At 45.4% G+C, this 27031-nt stretch overlaps 1 protein-coding gene across 1 annotated transcript in view; it reads right to left on the bottom strand.

Moving 5' to 3' along the window:
* The window catches only part of LOC128069463 (phosphatidylinositol-binding clathrin assembly protein-like), a 53121-nt gene that overhangs the window by 21364 nt on the left and 4726 nt on the right, over positions 1-27031 (bottom strand). The window contains exons 2-8 of the mRNA XM_052662651.1: positions 7694-7836; positions 5821-5896; positions 3982-4084; positions 3724-3817; positions 3500-3611; positions 2535-2641; positions 1620-1661 (exon numbers count right to left, since the gene is read on the bottom strand). Coding sequence (XP_052518611.1) covers positions 1620-1661; positions 2535-2641; positions 3500-3611; positions 3724-3817; positions 3982-4084; positions 5821-5896; positions 7694-7836 — 677 coding nt within the window. The remainder of the gene's footprint in view (positions 1-1619; positions 1662-2534; positions 2642-3499; positions 3612-3723; positions 3818-3981; positions 4085-5820; positions 5897-7693; positions 7837-27031) is intronic.

The following is a 27031-nucleotide window of genomic DNA, read 5'->3' on the forward strand; positions in this document are numbered from 1 at the left end:
TTGGTGAGTGCTGTGCTTTCCACTGCCATCTAAACTATGAATCAGTAAGAGTTTGTGGGCAGATGAAATGGAATGCTATACATTTATGATCTGGTTCAGGCTGTGTTAACTCTCTCAACCCATATGTTGGTCAGAATATGGTCAGAAGAAGTTTAGACCCGTTGGTTACCCCTCAGAATATTGCGCTGATCTACTTCCATTCATGATGTCATGCTAAATGGACCAGATGAGCAGAAAGAGGACCTTGGAAAGTGATATGCACTCCAGGGGATGGGAGGTCAACCCTATAAAGATTCAGGAGCCTTACACAGCAGTAAAATTTTTAGAGCACCAGTGGCCAGGGGTCTACCAGGAAATCCCATTCAAAATAGAAGATAAAGTGTTGTATTTCACACGTCTCACCATGAAAAAGGAAACATGAGTGCTGGGAAGTCTCTTGGAGACCTGGAGACCAGGAAAGACTGCTTTGGCTCATATTCCAAGTGACCTAAAGTAGCTTGCTGTGTTAGTCTGGGTCCCAGAGCAGGTCAGCAGGCTGGGCCTGCAACCCCTGCTGCTCGAGCCCTATAATATACGTGGGATGGAGAGGAGGCAGGTCCAGAGGGCACCCACGGGCTGCATGAGCAGACTGCCAGACCCGCATTTCATCCTAACCTGCACCGCCTGCCATCTGAGGGATTCCTGATGAGAGACTTTGGGGAAAGGAAAAATCCTGAGCTCATCTGATGCTCACAACTCTGCTGTAAGGCAGACAGTAGCATCACCCTCATTCTGCATTTGCATAAAGGAGGAATGGAGAATGCAAATGAGTTGCTTGAGGTGACACTCTTGAAAGGCAGATAACACAGCTTCAAGTTTAAACTCACTGTTTGCAATACCTTGATATTTTCTTTTTTTATTATTTTTTAATTTTAATTGGCGGCTAATTACTTTACAATATTGTGGTGGTTTTTGCTCTACATTCACATGAATCAGCCATGAGTGTACATATGTTCCCCATCCTGACCCTCCCTCCCACCTCCCTCCCCATCCCATCCCTCAGGGTCATCCCACTGCACCAGCCCTGAGCACCCTGCCTCATGCATCAAACCTGGACTGGCGATCTATTTCACACATGATAATATACATGTTTCAATGCTATTCTCTCAAATCATCCCACCCTCACCTTCTCCCACAGAGTTGAACAGTCTGTTCTTTACATTATACAGAGCAAAGTAAGTCAGAAAGAAAAATACCAATACAGTATATTAATGCATATATATGGAATTTAGATAGATGGTAATGATGACCCTATATGCGAGACAGCAAAAGAGACACAGATGTAAAGAATACCTTGCTATTTTCACCGATCAGTTCTGTCCACTGAAAAAGCATGTTGGAGTTGTTACACTATAAGTCACCATTTAGCACTCAGCGAGGAACGATCTCTTTTGTAAGACCTACAGCTCACAGACCTGTTCCAAAGACACAAGTCTATGTATATATAAGTAGAAATATAAATGTTACTCTCAGGGAAATGAAAATACACATGTAACCATACAGAAAATGATGGCATCTCAGATGATAAACACAGCACAAAGACAAAAAGCCACTTAAAGACAGACAAGAGATGTACTGACCTGAGAAAGATATGGAATGTCATTCTGGTCAATTCCAGCTTGCTGAAATCAGAAAAAAGGGGCAAAAATAAAACATTACAGCGAGTGTTAACAAATTAAAGTAAGCGTGAGACCAATTTGTACACTAAAGAGAAAGGACTCCAAGAGCAAGAGTGCCTTGCTGGGCTGGTACACACCCAGATCAAGAAAAATGGCAGGCTCAAATATGTCTTCTGGGGCTTCCCAGGTGGCTTAGCAGTAAAGAATTCGCCTGCCAATGCAGGAGACGCAGGTTTGATACTTGGGTCAGGAAGATCCCCTGGAGGAGGAAATGGCAACCCACTCCAGTATTCTTGCCTAGGAAATCCTCTGGACAGAGAAGCCTGGTGGGCTACAGTCCACAGGGTTGCAAACAATTGGACACAACTTAGCGACTTAGCAAAAACCACAAAAGAATGCCTTGCACACTTAAGCATAAACTTATATTTGCTCTTAGGGTAAAATTTAAAAAGACCTGCCAGATTTTGAGTCTTTGTTGTTTTGTGAAGAGCTTGGCTTCATTTTGGATATCATACAAGTGTGTTCTAACTTTTCAAATACTCAGAATTAGCTACTAGGGCAAACCTGTGGCCCACCTCATATGTTTCCTTATCCCACTGGCTTTAGAGCTGTTTCTGGTGGGAAAGTAAGCTTGGTATAAATTATCCTCAAGTCACAAACAGAAATCATTGTAAGATCGTTTTTGATCACAAGTGCACTGGAAGGTACATTTGAAGTACCTACTCCTAGTTTTTAGTTGTACTGTTTACGAAATAGTTAAAACTACCCATTTCTGTTTATGTGGCAGTGATTGTGGGGTAGAGATATAGTTGTACAGGATACAAAACTAATACAGAAAATAGCACCAAAGCTGTGGCTAGAAATAGATTTCTGTACCTCTGCAACTTTAAGGAACTGTGCCAATTTGGTCATTCTTTCGAGGAACTTGATGTAAATATCCAAACTTTCCCTGCATTGCTTCTTCCCCATGTCAAAATATTTATCTAAAAATAGAAAAAAAAAAAGACAAAGTAGCTAATATTTTAGCAATCCCAAGTTTCTTTCCTTTCTGATGATTCTATGTTAATTCTGGATATGATTTTAACTTCTTGAAAACAATTACAGGTTTAATCCAGTAATGGTTTGTTTTAACAAACAACACTGCACATCTAAATATAAACAACAGATTTTTTTATACAGGAACTACTGCATGCTGAACACTGGTGCTGGTAATATCTATGGCATTTAATTGTATACACATATAATTTAGATAGTTTAGTTTAATTTCTACAAATTCTAGTCTGGAATCTTTTTGATTAACATCAAGTTCTGATGGTCTCTGACAGAGAGGCTGTATTTCCTACCCTTTATAACTCAACAAATGTACCAGGCACTTCCTAAATGTAAGAAATATCTCAAATTGTCAACAACGAAACTGGTTAGGGCTAAATGATGACTGAAATTTCCCAAAAAGTCTAAGAAACATTTGATTGTATATGATCAGAACAATAATTTGTAGGCTGTATCTTAGGAAAGTTAGAATTGTACTATTTGACATTAGTTGAGTGGGACTTACTATGTAATGAATAAATACAGCAATCTATGTTAATTTCCCAATAAATTTCCCAGAAGTATCAGTTAGCACTTATATACAAATTGAAAAGTTCTGTGGCTGATTAATTATTTTTAACAAAAAAAACCCAATATGATGTCTAGTTATGTAAATATACACGACCTTGTAAGGATCTTCTATTTTGAACCTAAAACACAGATGAATCTAAATTTAGATATAAAAGGTTTTTACAAATAAAGAAATTTTGCTCATTTAGTTTTTAAAAAGTCATGTCTATTCTTTAGCTTACCTAGCAGATTAAGGATCCCCTCATTATAGGCTACAAAGAGGCGAAGAGAATCCTTAAAGAGGAGCATGAAAGCAGCATGTATTATACCATTAGTTAGTTCATCAGCATTTGCCTGGAAATTAAAGAGGAATCAATTACCACCATGGTTTTTTCCCTTTCCAACCTACAGTCAAACAATGCTGCTTAACAGTATTTTCTTAAAAAAGGATTTATAAAGCTCTTACATTAAAATTCAGAAGAGCGTCAAACTGAATTTGAATAACTGGAAGAGTGTTCAGCAGCTCCTTAGTGTTCATAGTTCTCATCACACCATCTGTCCTATAAAAGATTTTAAAAAGTTCATAACATCAATGCTAATTAAGAGTTTGAGAAGCACTGTGACATCAGCATTTTGAAAAATAGCTGCATTTTTGCCAAACTACATATCAGAACAGATATGTACTGCAGTACTTCTTGCTTAACAATTAACAATATCTACCTACCCTCTCTTGGTTTTGGTGATGTCTGACTCCATCAGTCTATACGCGAGTGACTTTTCATTCAAGTACTTGCTATATCGTCTGATGAAAGCTGACATAGCATAGCCTAAAAATGAAATACCTTTTATCATTTCCAGTTTAACCAATGTTAACCATTTACAACATACATCACCAAATGCAAAGATTTATCATTCCACATTCACACATATCCCTCAACAATATCTCTGAAGCATAAAAGCACTGTTTATAATAGCCGGGACATGGAAACAACCTAGATGTCCATCAGCAGATGAATGGATAAGAAAGCTGTGGTATATATACATAATGGAGTATTACTCAGCCATTAAAAAGAATACATTTGAATCAATTCTAATTAGGTGGATGAAACTGGAGCTGATTATACAGAGTGAAGTAAGCCAGAAAGAAAAACACCAATACAGTATACTAACACATATATATATGGAATTTAGAAAGATGGTAATGATAACCCTGTATGTGAGACAGCAAAAGAGACACAGATGTATAGAATGAACTTTTGGACTCTGACGGAGAGGGAGAGGGTGGGATGATTTGGGAGAATGGCACTGAAACATGTATACTATCAGGTAAGAAACGAATCACCAGTCTATGTTCAATGCAGGATACAGGATGCTTGGGGCTGGTGCACGGGGATGATCCAGAGAGATGATATGGGGTGGGAGGTGGGAGGGGGGTTCAGGAGTGGGAACTCATGTACACCCGTGGTGGATTCATGTCAATGTATGGCAAAACCAATAAAGTATTGTAAAGTAAAATAAAGTAAAAATACAAATTAAAACAAAACAAAACAAAACAAATAAAATAAAATTTCGTGTAAAGTTTCAACATTTGAAAAAAAAACACTAGAATGGCTTTTATTATTCATCAAGTACAGTATTCCTAAAACTTTCTGTTAAAGATTATTTTTTAAATGAATTTATGTTTATTTATTTATTTTTAATTTTAATTGGAGGCTAATTACCTTACAATATTGTGGTGGGTTTTGCCATACATTTACATGAATCAGCCATGGGTGTACATGTGTTCCCCATCCTGACCCTCCCTCCCACCTCACTCCCCATGTCATCCCTCAGGGTCATCCCAGTGCACCAGCCCTTCCTCAAAGTGTTGGTATCACCTTTGGATGTGGTTTTGATGGTGACATTCCTGAACCGGAGAAATAACTGAACTTTATTAGTTCCTTTCACATTTTCACAGACACTATTATAAATCCTTAGCATTTTCCTGACACCCCCATCCCCTTGTTACCATTGCTCTGGTCTTCCTTTCACTCAACAAACGACCTTGCCCCTACTTCATAGACAAAATGTAAAGAGAAAGGCCATGACAGAAACTCAGCTGCTCACTATGGGCCTTGATTCATTTATTCAATTTACTTATTCATTCAGCAATTATTCAGTGTTCACTATGATGCTGTAGGATCAATAGTGAACAATAGAGATACCCCCACAAAAAAAAAAAAAAACTGCCTACATGGATCTTATACTCCAATGATGATTGATAGAAAAGCAAAAGAAAAGAAAAATACAGAGATGTTTAGTTGCTGAGAAGTGGAAAGAATAAAACTTCGGCAGAGAAGGGATAAAAGGACCATGATTTTGGGGAGACTGAGGCAGGAAAGCCTCACTGAGTAAATACCTGCATATGTGTTGTATCAATGAATTTAGAAATTACTTTCCATCATAAAACGTACACCACATCACACCCTTCATCATTCAGAACCATTTTTTAAAACTAGGCATGGTTTCCAGAATATTTCCCTCCTTGCCACAAAGAAATATTTCCATCAAAAAATCATCTTACCTTCTACGACACTTTTATCCAGAAAGTTGTGTAAAGTGAACAAAGAACTTCTCGATGCAAGATGTTGGATAAAACGCTGTCAAACAAGTGTGTCAAATTCTCAAAATTAGTTTTGGTTCACAAATAGAGTTCATTCGTGATTTTGTCTTTGTGAATACATACTTAACATAATTCTATCATACATATCTTCTATCTATTTCAGGGGGCATTGATTAAGGTGAGCACCATCACACCCTGGGATAGCCAACATAAGGATCTGTAGTGCTGCCAAGTCTGTTGACATACCCCCAAATAAACAAGGGGTTAAACATTAAAGCTAATGTGAATACACACTTTTCACCCACGCCTTTCTATCAGTAATATCTCAGGAATTAGGGACACTGACCCACCATGCAGTCGAAAATTCCCATATAATTCATAGTATATAAAGTGAAAGTCACCCAGTCATGTCCAACTCTTTGTAACCCCATCGACTATATACACAGTGAATGGAATTCTCCAGGCCAGAATACTGGAGTGGGTAGCCTTTCCCTTCTCCAGGAAAGTGAAAGTGAAAGTGAAGTCACTCAGTCGTGTCCGACTCTTTGTGACCCCGTGGACTGTAGCCTACCAGGCTCCTCTGTCCACGGGATTCTCCAGGCAAGAATACTGGAGTGGGTTGCCATTTCCTTCTCCAGGGGATCTTCCCGACCCGGGTTTCCTGCATAGGAGGCAGACGCTTTAACCTCTGAGCCACCAGGGAAGCCCCTCCCTTCTCCAGGAGATCTTCCCAATCCAGGGATCAAACCCAGGTCTCCCACATTGCAGGCGGATTCTTTACCAGATGAGCCACCAGGGAATAAAACCTACAGTCAGCTATCTGCAGATGCCATACCACTGTAACTGTGATTCCATCCATGCCTGTGAAGTCAACCAAGAATGGATACTGTAGTTCTGTAGTATTTATGATGGAAAAAAGCCACACACAAGAGGACCTGTGCAGCTCAAACCTGGGGTATTCAAGGGTCAGTGGCAATTATAGGATTAATTATTTTAATCATCCATGTTAAATTATTTAACAATTCAATTAATAGAAAAATAAAAAGAATACTGTGGTACATCTCTAGACCCCAATGCCCAGAAATGACAACTGCTAACTTTTGCACATATCTCCTTCAGTTCTATTTTTTGGCAGGAATTTATCATTTATTTATTTGGCTGAGTTAGGTTTTAGTTGCAACACAATGGATCTTCATTTTGTCAAGCGGGATCTTTTGTTGTGGTGCACCGACTCTCTAGCTGTGGCGCAGGCTCAGTTGGCCCGTGGCATGTGGGATCTTAGTTTCCCAGCCGGGGATCGAACTTTCATCCCCTACACTGCAAGGCAGATTCTTAACGAGTGGACCACCAGGGAATTCCCTTCAACTCTATTTTTAAAATAAGAGGCATAAAGCCTTACAGATCAAGTTAATAGTAGCCTTTGTCCCATCCTCAAGTTCAATTTACTTCTCCTACCTGGAAGGAAACATTATCAAAATTTTCATGTGCTATCTTTGAATTCTATTTTATTTATAGTTTCATACATATACCTGTTACATGGACAAATATTGTGTGAATTTTAAACATTTATAGAAATAATATTGGACTCTAACTATCATTCCCTGGCATACTTCCTCTACTAGCAAAATGGTATACTTTCTTAAATACTGATTGTAAAGAGAAATTCATAAGTAAAAATGGAAAAATTGGTGTTTTAATATCTACTTCTATGTACTTTCCCCACTTGTCATGAATGGAAGCAAAATGTAGTAAGCCCCTAACACACTGAGCATATTCAGCAGTTGTGTCCCGACAGTCCTTTGTACTAAAAGGAAGGAATATACGCCATGCTCACCTCATTTCCATACACCATGAGGTGATGGACAGTAACCAGGGCTTTGAACACCACCACCCAGCTGCTGCTACCAGTTTTCTCAGAAAGAATGTCAGCCAGATGGACAACACTCATATTTGTTCCATTTATGTACTGGATCAGATCTAAATTAGAGACAGTGACAAGCATTAAAACACAGACTGAGAAAAAAAAATTTCAAAACCAAAATTGGTAACTTTACCTGAAATACAGATGCAATCAAATCTGAGAGACATGACAAAGAGAATCATCTGAAACATTTTCTTCATTTCCAGTAGTAAAATTTGTGCATGCCCATGCTCAGTTGTTCAGCCGTGTCTGACTCTTTGCAACCCCACAGACTGTAGCCCAACAGGCTCCTCTGTCCATGGGATTCTCCAGGCAAGAATCCTGGAGTGGGTTGCCATTTCCTCTTCCAGGGGGTCTTCCCAACCCAGGGGTCAAACCCATTTCTCCTGCATTGCAGGTGGATACTTTACCACTGAGTCACCTGGTACTAACATGGTAGGTGACACTGAACGCCTGTTTATCCTATTTGTTCCATAGAGTTAATAAGGATTGTGATTGCGTTGACTCTGCTCACCAGTGTCTCCCCAAGACCCAGCACAGTAGCTAGCACATACCAAGTTGGAACAAGTAAGGAAAATACTTATTAAATAAATGGAAAAGACTCAAGAAGGGAAGTAACATGCTCAAGGTCATACAGGTAGTTCAGTGGAAGGGCTGGGATTTGAAATAAGGTTTGTTTGACTTTGAAGATCAAGGTATTAAACATTATGTCATTGAGCCTCGCTCAAGAAAAGTGTCATTCCATGAAGGTTCAGTAAGGAGCTTTGTCTCCCTAAGTCTGACTTTTTGGTTTACACCTTTTAATTTCTTACTGCTTTTTCTTCTTTAGTCCACTTCCCCACAGCCTCATACCTGGTTTATTGCAACACCTTTCTGCTTTCCTGACTCAAGGTTATAACCATTAATTAATTGACTTTTACAGCCCCTCAAAAGATAAGTTTCATTATTTAGTTTTCCTACTGAAGAACATGCAATGATTCCTTGCTGTTTATCAGTTCAAAAATTCTCCTTGCTTTCCAAACCATCTATAAACTATCATTCTAAAACAACTTTATCCATAGCACTTATCTATTACACAGCATCTTCATATGCACAGCAGTAGGACAGGTACTGAGGAGGGGGTTTAACAAATATGCTAGTGGATTAAAGTGACAGACTGACCCTGTAAAGTAAGATTTACTTATTCAACAAACATATATACTCAGCGTGAATGCCTAATATGTGCCAGTTGCTGTGTTATGTTTGTCAGGCTTCCCTGGTGGCTCAGGCAGTAAAGAATCTCCCTGCAATACAGGAGTCATGGGTTTGATTCTTGGTGGGGAAGATCCCCTGGAAAAGGGCATAGGAGCCCACTCCAGTATTCCTGTTTGGAGAATCTCATGGACAGAGGAGCCTGGCAGGTACAGTCCACAGAGTTGCACAGACTTGGACACGACTGAAACAACTTAGCTCACATGTTCATGCCATGTTTAAGGTTACGAAGAATGAGATTCTCTGCTATATTTTTTATCTTTAGGTCTGCTTCATTCCTCTTTCTGTGCAGTTTCCTCTGCAACCTTTTCATTTCTGCTTTGGCATGATTTCAGTCTTTGGACTGAATCTTTCAGTTATGCTGGTACTGATTCAAGTGCTCCTGTTTGGTTCCATGCACCCTTCACATTGGTAATTATTGCTTAACCTTCAGGTTTGAAAAGTTAATCTTGGTACATGTTATATCCTAGCACAGGGCTGGATTATATATACTGTCCCAGAATCTAATATGGGACCTGTTGAGAATAATCTTCAGGAAACTTTATATATATATATATACATATATATATATATAAGAAATTAATCTGCTTAACTGTGGTGAACTGGTAGTTGCTGCAATAAACACCCATTATCATGATGATAAGAAAAAACCTCAGGAGACCAATGCACATTAGGTCAATGAATAGTTTTGAAGCCAAATAGCAAAATCAAGAGTTGATCAAAAGGCTAAATTGGCTACAAAGGTTGCAACAGCAATGGGATTTACATCTACTGCCAACAGCACAGATTGTTTATGAAGCCACTGCTCTGGTGCAAAGAGTCAGACATGACTGAGCACCCAAACACACACACACACAAACACAAACGCACACAAACGCACACAAACACACACACACAAACCCATACACCACTGCTCTGGTGCAAAGAGTTGGAAATGACTGAACACACACACACACACACCTATACACCACTGCTCTGGCACAAAGTCAGACACGACTGAGAACACACAAACACACCCATGTGCCACTGCTCTGGTGCAGAGTCAGACATGACTGAGCATACACACACACACATACTTCACTGCTCCAGTACATAGAGTCAGACATGACTGAGCTGCACACAGGCGCAAACCCATATGCCACTGCTCTGGAGCAAAGAGTTGGACACGATTGAGCATGCACACACACAAACACACACATCCATCCACCAGTGCTCCAGTGCAGAATCGAACATGACTGAGCACACACACACATACACACACACACCCATACGCAACTGCTCTGGCACAGAGTCAGATATGACTGAGCATGCACACGCATACACACACACACACCCCCATATGCCACTGCTCCAAAGCAAACAGTTGGACAAGATTGAGCACACACACACCCATATGCCACTGCTCCAGTGCAAAGAGTTGGACATGACTGAGCACACATACAAACACACAAATGCACACCTATATGCCACTGCTCCAGCTCAAAGAGTCAGATAGGACTGAGCATGAACACACACACACAACCATACACCACTGCTCTGGTGCAGTCAGATGTGACTGATCTTACACACACACACACACACACACACACACACACACACGTACAGACCCAGATGCCACTGCTCCAGCAAAAAGACTCAGATACGACTGAATATGCACACACACACACACACACACACACATACCTTTATGCCACTGCACTGGTACAGTCGGACATGACTGAGTACACACATGCACACACCCATACACCACTGTTCAACCACAAAGAGCTGGACACTACAGAGCATGCACACGCATATGCACACACACACACACACTCATATGCCACTGCTTCAGTGAAAAGAGTCAGACACGAAGAGCTTGCACACATACACACACACACACCCATATGCCACTGCTCTGGTACAGAGTCAGATATGACTTAGCATGCATGCGCATACACACACACACACCCATATGCCACTGCTCCAATGCAAAGAGAGGGGCATGATTGAGCCCCCCCCCCCCCCGCATCCCACACACACCTATATGCCAATGCTCCGGTGCAAAAAGTTGGACACAACTGAGCACAAACACACAGACAAACACACCCATATGCCACTGCTTCAGTGCAAAGAGTCAGACATGACTGAGCATGCACACATGCACACACACACAACCAAATGCCACTGCTCCAGTACAGTCAGATATGACATGCATGCATGTGCATACACACACACACACCCATATGCCACTGCTCTAATGCAAAGAGTGGGACACAATTGACCACACACACACACACACACACCCCTATATGCCACTGCTCTGGTGCAAAAAGTTGGACACAACTGAGTGCAAACAAACAGACACACACACCCATATGCCACTGCTTCAGTGCAAAGAGTCAGACATCACTGAGCATGCACACATGCACACACACACAACCAAATGCCACTGCTCCAGTATAGAGTCAGATATGACTTAGCATGCATGTGCATACACACACAAACCCCTATATGCCACTGCTCCAATGCAAATAGTTGGACAAGATTGAGCACACAGACACATAAAGCCACTGCTCCAGTGCCAAGAGTTGGACACGACTGAGCACACACACACGCACACCTTCACATGCCACTGCTCCAGTGCAAAGAGTTGGACAAAACTGAGCATGCACACACACACATACACATCCATATGTCACTGCTCCAGTGCAAAGAGTCAGACACGACTGAGCATGCGCACACACACACACACACACACACACACACACACAGATACCCCCATATGACACTGCTCTGGTACAGAGTCAGACATGATTGAGTGCACACACTCACACACACACACACACACACAGAGCCATCCACCACTGCTCCAGTGTAGAATCAGACATGACCGAGCACACACATACTCATACACCCATACACCACTGCTCAGGTGCAAACAGTCAGAAACAACTGAGTTTGCCTAGAGACACACAAACACACACAGCCATATGCAACTGCTCTGGCACAAAGAATCGGACACGACTCTGCATGTGCACACACACCCATAAGCCACTGCTCCAGTGCAAAGAGTAGGACAAGACTGAGTTTGCACAGAGACACAGAAACACACACAAGCCATATGCCACTGCTCCAGCACAAAGAGTGCAACATGACTCTGCACATTCACACACACCCACACCCCCATATGCCACTGCTCAGTGCAAAGAGTCAGAAATGACAGAGCACACACACATACACACAGCCATCTGCCACTGCTCCAGTGCAGAAAGAGTCGGACATGAATGAGCACACACACACAGAAACACAGCCATCCACCACTGCTCCAGCGGAAAAAGCCTGACATGACTGAGCACGTAGACACACAAACACACACCCATCCGCCCCAGCTCCAGTGCAAAGAGTTGGACGTGACTGAGCACCCACACATACACACACACACACACACACCCATATGCCACTGCTCCAGTGCAAAGAGTTGGACATGACAGCACACACACGCACAAACACAAAAATGCACACACCCATATGCCACTGCTCCAGCTCAAATTGTCAGACAGGACTGAGCATGAACACACACACACAACCATATGCCAGTGCTCTCGTGCAGAGTGAGACATGACTCACACACACACACACATGCACAGACCCATATGCCACCTCTCCAGATAAAAGAGTCAGACACGGCTGAACACGCACACACACACACCCACCCACCCATATGTCACTGCGCTGGTGCAGTCGGACATGACCAAGAACACACACGCACACACCAATATGCCACTGTTCCACCACAAAGAGTCAGACACTACAGAGCATGCGTGCACGTGTGCACACACACACACAAACTTATATGCCCCTGCTCTGGTGCAAAAAGTTGGACACAACTGAGTGTGTGCACACACACACATGCACACACACACACACCCCCATATGCCACTGCTTCAGTGCAAAGAGCTGGACACGACTGAACATTCACACATATGGACACAACTGAGCATTCACACACACACACACACACACTCATATGCCACTGCTCCAGCACAAAGAGTTGGACAGGACTGAGTGCACACACACACACACACACACACACACACACAGCCATCCACCACTGCTCTGGTGCAGAGTCAGACATGATTGAGCACACACACACTCATACACCCATACAGCACTGCTCAGGTGCAAATAGTCAAAAACAACTGAGTTCGCATAGAGACACACAAACACACACACAGCCATACGTGACTGCTCCAGCACAAAGAATCAGACACGACTCTGCACATGTACACACACCCACACACCCATACACCACTGCTCCAGTGCAAAGAGTCAGACATGACTGAAAATACACACACACACAGCCATCTGCCACTGCTCCAGCACAAAGAGTAGGACAAGACTGAGTTTGCACAGAGACACAGAAACACACACATGGCCATATGCCACTGCTCTGGCACAAAGAGTCCGACATGACTCTGCACATTCACACACACCCACACCCCCATGTGCCACTGCTCAGTGCAAAGAGTCGGACGTGACAGAGCACACACACACACACACCTATATGCCACTGCTCTGGTACAAAAAGTTGGACACAACTGAGCGCACACACACACACCCATATATCACTGCTTCAGTGCAAAGAGTCAGACACGATTGAGAATGCACACATACATACACACACATACATCCATATGCCACTGCTCTGGTACAGAGTTAGATATGACTTAGCATGCATGTGCATACACACACACAGCCCCATATGCCACTGCTCCAATGCAATGAGTTGGACACGACTGAGCACATACACACACACACACACCAATATGCCACTGCTTTGGTGCAGAGTTGGACACGATTGAGCACACTCACACACACACACACACACAGAGCCATCCACCACTGTTCCAGTGCAAAGAGTCAGACACGACTGAGCATGCACACACACACACATACCCAACACTACTGCACAGGCCATAGAGTTGGACATAACTGAGCTCACACACAGACACCCCCATACGCCACTGCTCTGGTCCAAAGAGTCGGACAGGACTGAGCACACACACAAACACATGCACATACACCCATATGCCACTCTTCCACCACAAAGAGTCGGACACAACTGAGCGCACGTGCACACACACACAGACACACCCAGATTCCACTGCTCCAGTGCAAAGAGTCAGACAGGATTGAGCAAGAACACACACACACACACATACGCCACTGCTCTGGTGCAGAGTCGGACACTACTGAGCACACATATTCACCCCCATATACCATTGCTCAGGCGCAAAGACTAGGACGTGATTGAGTTCGCACACAGACACACACACACATGCACACCCCCATCTGCCACTGCTCCTGCACAAAGAATTGGACATAACTGAGCACACGCATGCACACGCATGCACACACACACACAAACACACACACACACCCATATGCCACTGCTCTGGCACCAAGTGTCAGATATGACTGAGCACACACACACACACACGCACACCCATATGCCACTGCCTGGTGCAGAGTCAGACACAACTGAGCACACACACACACACAGCCATATGCCACTGCTCCACCACAAAGAGTCGGACACTACTGAGGACACACACACACATATGCCACTGCTCCAGCACAGAGCCAGACACAACTGAGCATGCACACACACACACGCACACACACCCATATGCCACTGATCCAGGACAAAAAGTCAGACAGGACTGAGCATGCACACACACAAATGCACAAACCCACACCCATACGCCACTGCCCTGGTACAAAAAGTGGGACATGCCTGAGCGCACACACACAACACACGCACACACAGCCATCCGCCACTACTCTGGTGCAGAGTTGGACAGCACTGAGCACACACACACACATACATTCATCTACAACTGCTCTGGCACAGAGTCAAGATATGACTGACAGAGTCAGATATGACTGAGCGCACACACACATGCACACGCACCCTAACCCTAACCCTAACCCTAACCCACACACCCATATGCCACTGCTCCAGCACAAAGAGTTGGACATGATTGACCACGCACTTGCACACACACACACACACACTTCCACATGTCACTGCTCCAGGACAAAGAATCAGGCATGACTGAGCATGCACACACAAACACAAACACACACACTCACCCATCTACCACTGATCTGGCGCACAGTTGGACATGATTAAGCACGCACACACACACACCCCCATATACCACTGCTTTGGTGCAGAGTCAGACTGGAATGAGTGCACGCACATACACACACACACACACACACACACACACGCATATACCCTTAAGCCACTGCTCAAATACAGAGTTGGACACGACTGAGCATGAACAAACACACAAACAGCCATCCGCCACTGCTCCCGTGCAAAGAGTCAGACATCACTGATCACACACACACACCCCCATGTGCCACTGCTCCAGCACAAATAATTGGACATGACTGAGCATGTCCACACACACACACACACGCCACTATTCCACCACAAAGAGTCAGACACTACTGAGTGTGTAGACACACACACACACCCCCATATGCCACTGCTCCAGTGTAAAGAGTTGGACATGACAGAGCGCAACACACACACAGACACTCACACAAACACACCCATATGCCACTGCTCAGGTGCAAACAGTGGGACAGGACTGAACATGAACACACACACCCATACGCCACTGCTCTGGCACAGAGTCAGACACGACTGAGCACACACAAACACAAACACATACAGCCATCTGCCACTGCTCCAGTGCCAAGAGCCGGACATGACTGAGCACACCATATGCCACACACACACAAACACACACACACACACACACGTACATACAACACCCACACACCCACATGCCACTGCTCTGGTTCAGAGTCATACACAACCAAGCAAACACAGACACACACACACGCGCACAGAGCCATATGCCACTGCTTCAGCACAACGAGTCAGACACGACTGAGCATACAGACACACACATACACCCATACGCACTGCTCCAGTGCAAAGAGTCAGAAATGACTGAGCACACGCACACACACACAGCCATCTGCCACTGCTCTGGCGCAAAAAGTCTGACATGACTGAGCATGTACACACATACACACACACACCCATCTGCCAATGCTCCAGTGCAAAGAGTCGGACATGACCGAGCACGCGTGCGCACACACACAAACAGCCATCCAGCACTGCTCTGGTGCAAAAAGTCTGACACGACTGAGCACGTACACACAAACCCATCCTCCACCACTCCAGTGCAAAGAGTCAGACATGAATGAGCACACACACACACAGACATGCACACACCCATAAGACACTGCTCCAGTGCAAAGAGTTGGACACGACTGAGCACACACACACAAAAACACACAAGTGCACATACCCATATGCCACTGCTCCAGCTCAAAGAGTCAGACAGGACTGAGCATGAACATACACACAAACACAACCATACGCCACTGCTCTGGTGCAGAGTCAGACATGACTGATCACACACACATACACACACACACACACGCACAGACCCATATGCCACTGCTCCGGCTAAAAGAGTCAGACATAACTGAACATGCACACACACACACCCACATATGCCATTGTGCTGGTGCAGTCAGACATGACCAAGCACACAAATGCACACACCAATACGCCACTGTTCCACCACAAAGTGTTGGACACTCCAGAGCATGCGCATGCGTGCACACACACACACACAGGCCTATATGCCACTGCTCTGGTGCAAAAAGTTGGACACAGTTGAGCATGCACACACACACACACCCATATGCCACTGCTTCAGTGCAAAGAATTGGACATGACTGAGCATGCACACATACACACACACACACCCATATGCCACTGCTCTGGTTCAGAGTTAGATATGACTTAGCATGCATGCACACACACACACACACACACACACACCCACCCTTATGCCACTGCTCCAATGCAAAGAGTTGGACATGACTGAGCGCGCACACACACACACACACACACACCAATATGCCACTGCTTTGGTGCAGAGTTGGACATGATTGAGCACACTCACACACACACACACAGAGCCATCCACCACTGTTCCAGTGCAAAGAGTCAGACACGACTGAGCATGCACACACACACACATCCAACACTACTGCTCAGGCCATAGAGTCGGACACAACTGAGCTCACACACAGACACACAGACACCCCCATACACCACTGCTCTGGTCCAAGGAGTCGGACAGGACTGAGCACACACACACACACACATGCACACACACCCATATGCCACTCTTCCACCACAAAGAGTCGGACACAACTGAGCACACGTGCACACACAGACACACCCAGATTCCACTGCTCCAGCACAAAGAGTTGGACAGGACTGAGCAAGAACACACACACACATATGCCACTGCTCTGGTACAGAGTCGGACACTACTGAGCACACACACACACCCATATACCATTGCTCAGGCACAATGACTAGGACATGACTGAGTTCGCACACAGACACACACACATGCACACCCCCATCTGCCACTGCCCTTGCACAAAGAGTCGGATATAACTGAGCATGCGTGCATGCACACACACACACACACACCCCCATATGCCACTGCTCTGGCACTAAGTGTCAGACATGACTGAGCACACACACACACACACACACACCCATATGCCACTGCCTGGTGCAGAGTCAGACATGACTGAGCAAACACACACACACACACAGCCATATGCCACTGCTCCACCACAGAGTCAGAAACTACTGAGGACACACACACACACTCGTTGCCACTGCTCCAGCGCAACTAGTTGGACACGACTGAGCACATACACACACACACACACCCATATGCCACTGCTCCAGCACAAAGAGTTGGATACAATTGAGCACACGCGCACACACACACACACACACACACATACACCCATATGCCACTGCTCCAGCGCAAAGAGTCGGAAACAACTGAGTGCACACACACACACATATACACACCCATATGCCACTGCTCCAGTGCAAAGATTCAGACAGGACTGAGCATGAACATACACACACAACCATATGCAACTGCTCTGGTGTAGAGTCAGACATGACTGATCACACACACACACACATGCACAGATCCATATGCCACTGCTCCAGCAAAAAGAGTCAGACACGAATGAATACCCACACACCCACACACACAGACCCATATGCCACTGCTCCAGCAAAAAGAGTCAGACATGAATGAACACACACACACCCACACACACACCCATATGCCACTGCACTGGCGCAGTCGAACTTGACTGAGCACACACACGCACACACCCATACGCCACTGTTACACCACAAACAGTCGGACACTACAGAGCATGCGCGTGCACGTGCACACACACCACACCTATATGCCACTGCTCTGGTGCAAAAAGTTGGACACAACTGAGCACACATGCACACACACACACACACACACACACCCATATGCCACTGCTCTGGTACAGAGTCGAAAACAATTGAGCACACAGACACACACACACAGTCATCCACCACTGCTCCAGTGCAGAGTCAGACATGACTGAGCACACACACACACATACACCCATTCACTAATGCTCAGGTGCAAATAGTCAGAAATGACTGAGTTTGCACACAGACACACAAACACACACACAGCCATACACCACTGCTCCGGCACAAACAGTCAGAGACAACTCTGCACGTATACACACACCCACACCCTCGTATGCCAATGCTCGGTGCAAAGAGTTGGACATGACTGAGCACACACACACACACACAGCCATCCGCCACTGTTCCAGCACAAAAAGTCTGACACGACTGAGCACGTACACACACACACACACACCCCCATCTGCCACTGCTCCAGTGCAGAGTCGAACATGACTGAGCACACACACACACACACACACACACACACACAAAGCCATCCGCTATTGCTCTGGCACAAAATGTCTGACACGATTCATCACATACACACACACACACACACACACACACACACACACACACCTGCCACTGCTCCAGTGCAAAGAGTCGGACATGAATGAGTATACACACACACACACACACAAACCCACATGCCACTGCTCCAGTGCAGAGTTGGACACAACTGAGCACACACACACACACACATACAACCATAAACCATTGCTCCAATGCAAAGAGTTGGACACGACTGAGCACACACACACAAAAACGCACAAATGCACACACCCATATGTGACTGCTCCAGCTCAAAGAGTCAGACAAGACTGAGCATGAACACACACATACAACCATACACCACTGCTCTGGTGCAGAGTCAGACGTGACTTACCTCACACACACACACACACACACACACACACACACACACATGCACAGACCCATATGCCACTGCTCCGGCTAAAAGAGTCAGACACGACTGAACATGCACACACACACACACACACACCCCCATATGCCACCAAGCTGGTGCAGTTGGACATGATTGAGCACACACACTCACACACCCATATGCCACTGTTCCAACACAAAGGGTTGGACACTACAGAGTATGCATGTGTGTGTGCGCACACACACACACACACACACACACGCACCTATATGCCACTGCTCTGGTGCAAGAAGTTGGACACAACTGAGTGCACACACACACACCCCCATATGCCACTGCTTCATTGCAAAGAATCAAACGCGACTGAGCATGCACACATACACACATGCCGGGAGCCAGCGTGAGGAACTCCGCCCATGGCAAAGGTCATGAGGAAGGAGGCTTGGCATACGCAAAGGCGTGATCAAGCCTCAGGAAACCCCCTGTTCCCGAGCATCTAACCCCAAAACCAGAGTCTGTTTTATGCTCTCACCTACACCTCTGACTTTACGGGGGACTCTCCCCCATAACCGTTTCTCTCGGAGAAGGAGTAAACGTGCAGCTCCAAGGCACTAAAAATTTCTGAGCATGACAAGAGTGTTTCAGCTTACGGACTGCTCTGAAGGTTATCTAGCCTGCCTGTATAGGTTCGTCCGGCCACATGTGATTGTTTACAGCCTTCAAATCTGAGAGGCACAAGATGTTTTAGACTTACTAAAGGCAAATTCTTTTGGAGAGTTAGAAATTATTAGTATAGTGGGTTGGTTAGGAATTATATTGGTGAAGGGTTCTTCATTTGTTGTGTCAACAATTGCTGCTAATTCCCTACTCTGGGTGGGACAAGGGTGTCTCAGGTCAAACCTCTTAACCATAAACAGCACAGAGAGTTTTGGAGTATTTTGAGAGTCTTAATTAGCATAGGGCTTTTTCCTCTTGTTGAGTCAATGATTGCCGTCAGGCCTCCATATCCTTAGGCACCTGGGAATATATTAATCAATGTATTTGGAATATAGCGAAGGAAATATAGTGGTTTGATGTTAGCAATACTAGACTTTTTGAGTTAATGGATTTTCTCCTTTGTAATAGATCACTGTACTTTGTTATAAATCACTGTGTCCTTGCTATGTAAAAATGTAACTTTATCATATCTTAAGACTAAATAGATCTTAAGGGGAGCATTGGTGAAAGGATTTTCACTTGTTGGGCTGATGTTTGCTGCTAAATCTCCATGTTCCCTACCCTTATAATGAATATAACTAGCATATAGGAGAAATAAGTATTAACCTTTAAGCATATAGGAGAAATAAGTATTAACCTTTAAGATTAATCATGTTAACCTTGGGTTAAATAAATTCCTTTCTTGATTGTAACTCCCTACAACCCTCACCCTATAGGAATGTAACTTTACTTGGAGGGTGGTGCCTGGTTTAAGAAAAAACACCCTCGGAAGAAATAAGTTTTTTGGTTATCAGAAAGAAAGGATCATAAAATGTCAGCAGGTCTCACTCATGGCCAGAAGATGATGTAATATCCCTGAGACCTTTTTTTATACATTTATGTGAAGCACCTGATTTTGATAAAGGTCAGGACTGCTGACTCCCACGTGACTCTGTATTCATCCCTATGTGTAACAAAAGGTATATAAGCAAACCCAAAAATAAAGAAATCGCATCAGTTTCCGGAAAGACTGATTCCCCCATGTTGCTTCTTTCTTGCTCCCGTTTTTCTGGCTGAATTCCCATCTGGAGCATGGATGCTATTCCACGTAATCCAAGTTATTCAGCCTCTTTTTCTCCACTAATCTTCCTACTACACTATCCATTTCTAATCTTTCTATATCTGTGATTAAATATGTATTTTTCCAAGGACGCCAACTCCATCCCCACCTTCGAATCACCCTGGATCCAAAGGGGCTGGACCCCGGCATACACACACACAAACACCCATATGCCACTGCTTTGGTACAGAGTCAGACACGATTGAGAGTGCACACACACACACACAGCCGTCCACCACTGCTCCAGCGCAAAAAGTCTGACACGACTGAGCACGTACACACACACACACACCCATCTGCCACTGTTCCAGCACAGAGTCGAACATGACTAAACACACACACACACACACACACACACACCCATCTGCCACTGTTCCAGTGCAGAGTCGAACATGACTAAACACACACACACACACAGCCATCCGCTATTGCTCTGGCACAAAATGTCTGACACGACTGAGCACGTACACACACACACACACACATCTGCCACTGCTCTAGTGCAAAGAGTCGGACATGAATGAGTATACACATACACACGCACAAACCCATATGCCACTGCTCCAGTGCAAAGAGTTGGACACAACTGAGCCCACACACACACACACACGCACACACGCCCATAAACCACTGCTCCAACGCAAAGAGTTGGACACGACTGAGCACACACACACACAAACACACAAATGCACACACCCATATGCGACTGCTCCAGCTCAAAGAGTCAGACAAGACTGAGCATGAACACACACATACAACCATACACCACTGCTCTGGTGCAGAGTCAGACGTGACTTATCTCACACACACACACACACACACACACACACATGCACAGACCCATATGCCACTGCTCTGGCTAAAAGAGTCAGACACGGCTGAACATGCACACACACACACACACCCCCATATGCCACCAAGCTGGTGCAGTTGGACATGACTGAGCACACACACGCACACGCCCATATGCCACTGTTCCAACACAAAGGGTTGGACACTACGGAGCATGAGTGTGTGTGCGCGCCTACACACACACACACACACACCTATATGCCACTGCTCTGGTGCAAGAAGTTGGACACAACTGAGTGCACACACACACACCCCCATATGCCACTGCTTCATTGCAAAGAATCAGACGCGACTGAGCATGCACACATACACACACACACCCATATGCCACTGCTCTGGTACAGAGTCAGACACGATTAAGCACGCACACACACACACACACACACACACACACACACACAACCATCCACCACTGTTCCGGTGCAGTGTCAGACATGACTGAGCACACAGCACACACACACACATACACCCATACACCACTGCTCAGGTGCCGGGAGCCAGCGTGAGAAACTCTGCCCATGGCAAAGGTCATGAGGAAGGAGGGTCAGCATATGCAAAGGCGGGATTGAGCCTCAGGAGACCCCCTGTTCTCGAGTATCTACCCCCAAAACCAGAGTCTGCCTACTTTACTGCTTTATGCTCTCACCTACACCTCTGACTTTACGGGGGGCCGTCTCCCACCACCTCTCTCAGAGAAGGAGTTAACTTACAGCTCCAGTTAATAAAAATTCCTGAGCATGACAAGAGTGTTTCAACTTACAAACTCCTCTGAAAGTTCTGTAGCCTGCCTGACAGGTTTGTCCGGCCACATGTGATTGTTCACAGCCTCCCAACCATGAGAGGCACGAGATGCTTTAAACTTTCTAAATACAGACTTTTTTGAGAAGTTAGAAAATTATTAGTATAGTATTAGTGGTGAAGGGTTTTCATTTGTTGGGCCAATATTTGCTGCCAAGTCTCCATATTCCCTGCCCTTATACACATAAATGAATATAACTAGCATATAGGAGAAATAGGTATTAACCTTTGATATTAATCATGTTAAACTTTAGGCTAACTAAATTCCTTTCTTAACTGCAACCCACTGCACCTTCACCCTATAGGAATGCAACTTTATCTGGTGTCTAGTTTAGGAACAATCACCTCTGGAAAAAATAAGTTTTCTGGTTGACTGACCATTATCAGAAAGAAAGGGCCATAAAATGTTAGCAGGCCCCCTGGCCAGAAGATGATGTAAAGCCACCTAAGACCTTTGTATACATTTATATGAAGCACCTGATTTTGATAAAGGTCAGGTCTGCTGACCCTGCATGACTTTGTATTCTATCTCTATGTATAACAAAAAGTATATAAGCAAACCTGGAAAATAAAGAAAACGGATCATTTCCTGGAAAGACTGGTCTCCTTATGTCATTCTTTCTCTCATTTTCTGGCTGAATTCCCATCTGGAGCGTAGATGCCCACCAAGCCTGCTAATTATGCCTGGGCTTCTAAGATCTGACAGGGGAGGTCTTAGTGTCTCCTCTCCTTTAGGAGAATGGAAAGACACCTGTGGCCTACGTAGGTGGTGCAAACCTCTTGTCTCGAGGTTTTATTGGTATTCCACATAGACCAAGTTATTTAGCCCCTTTTCTCCACTGATTTTTCCCACTGAGCTATCCTTATTAAGTCTCTCTTTATGTCTTTCAGTTCGGTTCAGTCACTCAGTCGTGTCTGACTCTTTGCGACCCCATGAATCACAGCACGCCAGGCCTCCCTGTCCATCACCAACTCCCGGAGTTCACTCAGATTCATGTCCATCCAGTCGGTGATGCCATCCAGCCATCTCATCCTCTGTCGTCCCCTTCTCCTCCTGCCCCCAATCCCTCCCAGCATCAGAGTCTTTTCCAATCAGTCAACTCTTCACATGAGGTGGCCAAAAATGAGCTGCAGTTCACATGAGCTGCAGTTTCAGCTTTAGCATCATTCCTTCCAAAGAAATCCCAGGGCAGATCTCCTTAATTAAGCTATTGCTTCCTGATCTCTGACTCCGTCCCCCCTTCGAATTCCCTGGATCCACCAGGGCGGGACCCTGGCACTCAGGTGCAAATAGTCAGAAACGACTGAGTTTGCACTCAGACACACAAACACACACAGCCATACGCCACTGCTCCAGCACAGAGTCGGAGACAACTCTGCACGTACACACACCCCCACACCCTCATATGCCAATGCTTGGTGCAAAGAGTAGGACATGACGCAGCACACACACAAACACACACACAGCCATCCGCCACTGCTCCAGCATAAAAAGTCTGACACGACTGAGCACGTACACACTCACACACACCCATCCACCACTGCTCCAGCACAGAGTCGAACATGACTGAGCACACACACACACACACACACAGAGCCATCCGCTATTGCTCTGGCACAAAATGTCTGACATGACTGAGCACGTACACACACACACAAACACACACACATCTGCCACTGCTCCAGTGCAAAGAGTCGGACATGAATGAGCATACACATACACACGCACAAACCCATATACCACTGCTCCAGTGCAAAGAGTTGGACACAACTGAGCCCACACACACACACACGCACACAACCATAAACCACTGCTCCAATGCAAAGAGTTGGACACGACTGAGCACACACACACACAAACACACAAATGCACACACCCATATGTGACTGCTCCAGCTCAAAGAGTCAGACAAGACTGAGCATGAACACACACATACAACCATACACCACTGCTCTGGTGCAGAGTCAGACGTGACTTACCTCACACACACACACACACACACACACACACACACACACACAGCCATCCACCACTGCTTCAGTGCAGAGTCAGACATGAATGAGCACACACACACACATACACCCATTCACCACTGCTCAGGTGCAAATAGTCAGAAATGAAGGAGTTCGCACACAGACACACAAACACACACAGCCATACACCACTGCTCCAGCACAAAGAGGCGGAGACGACTCTGCACGTATACACACACCCACACCCCCATATGCCAATGCTCAGTGCAAGGAGTTGGACATGACTGAGCACACACACATACACACACAGCCATCTGCTACTGCTCTGGCACAAAATGTCTGACACGACTGAGCATGTACACACACAAACACACACACACACACACACACAGAGCCATCCGCTATTGCTCTGGCACAAAATGTCTGACATGACTGAGCACGTACACACACACGCAAATACACACACATCTGCCACTGCTCCAGTGCAAAGAGTCGGACATGAATGAGCATACACATACACACGCACAAACCCATATACCACTGCTCCAGTGCAAAGAGTTGGACACAACTGAGCCCACACACACACACACGCACACAACCATAAACCACTGCTCCAATGCAAAGAGTTGGACACGACTGAGCACACACACACACAAACACACATATGCACACACCCATATGTGACTGCTCCAGCTCAAAGAGTCAGACAAGACTGAGCATGAACACACACATACAACCATACACCACTGCTCTGGTGCAGAGTCAGATGTGACTTACCTCACACACACACACACACACACACACAGCCATCCACCACTGCTTCAGTGCAGAGTCAGACATGAATGAGCACACACACACACATACACCCATTCACCACTGCTCAGGTGCAAATAGTCAGAAATGAAGGAGTTCGCACACAGACACACAAACACACACAGCCATACACCACTGCTCCAGCACAAAGAGGCGGAGACGACTCTGCACGTACACACACCCCCACACCCTCATATGCCAATGCTCAGTGCAAGGAGTTGGACATGACTGAGCACACACACATACACACACAGCCATCTACTACTGCTCTGGCACAAAATGTCTGACACGACTGAGCATGTACACACACACACACACACACACACACACACACACACACCTGCCACTGCTCCAGTGCAAAGAGTAGACATGAATGAGTATATACACACACACGCACATACCCATATGCCACAGCTCCAATGCAAAGAGTTGGACATGATTGAGCCCCACCCCACACACACACCACCATAAACCACTGCTCCAGTGCAAAGAGTTGGACACAACTGAGCACACACACACACACAAACACACAAATGCACACACCCATATGCCACTGCTCCAGCTCAAAGAGTCAGACAAGACTGAGCATGAACACACACACATGACCATACACCACTGCTCTGGTGCAGAGTCAGACGTGCCTCTTCTAACACACACACACACACACACACACACACACACATGCACAGACCCATATGCCACTGCTCCAGCGAAAAGAGTCAGACACGACTGAACATGCACACACACACACACACACACCCATATGCCATTGCTCCAGTGCAAAGAGTTGGACACGACTGAGCATGCACACATACACACACACACACACACACACACACACATGCCACTGCTCTGGTACAGAGTTGGACACGATTGAGTGCGCACACACACACACACACAGCCATCCACCACTGCTCCGGTACAGATTCAGACATGACTGAGCACACACACACACATACACCCGTTTACCATTGCTCAGGTGCAAATAGTCAGAAATGACTGAGTTCGCGCACAGACACACACACACACACACAGCCATTCGCTACTGCTCTGGCACAAAATGTATGACACAACTGAGCACGTACACACACACACACATCTGCCACTGCTCCAGTGCAAAGAGTCAGACATGAATGAGTATATACACACACACGCACATACCCATATGCCACTGCTCCAGTGCAAAGAGTTGGACACGACTGAGCACACACACACACAAACGCACACGCATATGCCACTGCTCCAGCTCAAAGAGTCAGACAAGACTGAGCATGAACACACAACCATACACCACTGCTCTGGTGCAGAGTCAGAAGTGACGTATCTCACACGCTAACACACACAAACACACACAAGCACAGACCCATATGCCACTGCTCCGGCAAAAAGACTCAGACACAACTGAACAGGCACACACACACACACACACCCATATGC

Source organism: Budorcas taxicolor, chromosome X (assembly GCF_023091745.1).
Source record: "Budorcas taxicolor isolate Tak-1 chromosome X, Takin1.1, whole genome shotgun sequence".
NCBI lineage: Eukaryota > Metazoa > Chordata > Mammalia > Artiodactyla > Bovidae > Budorcas > Budorcas taxicolor.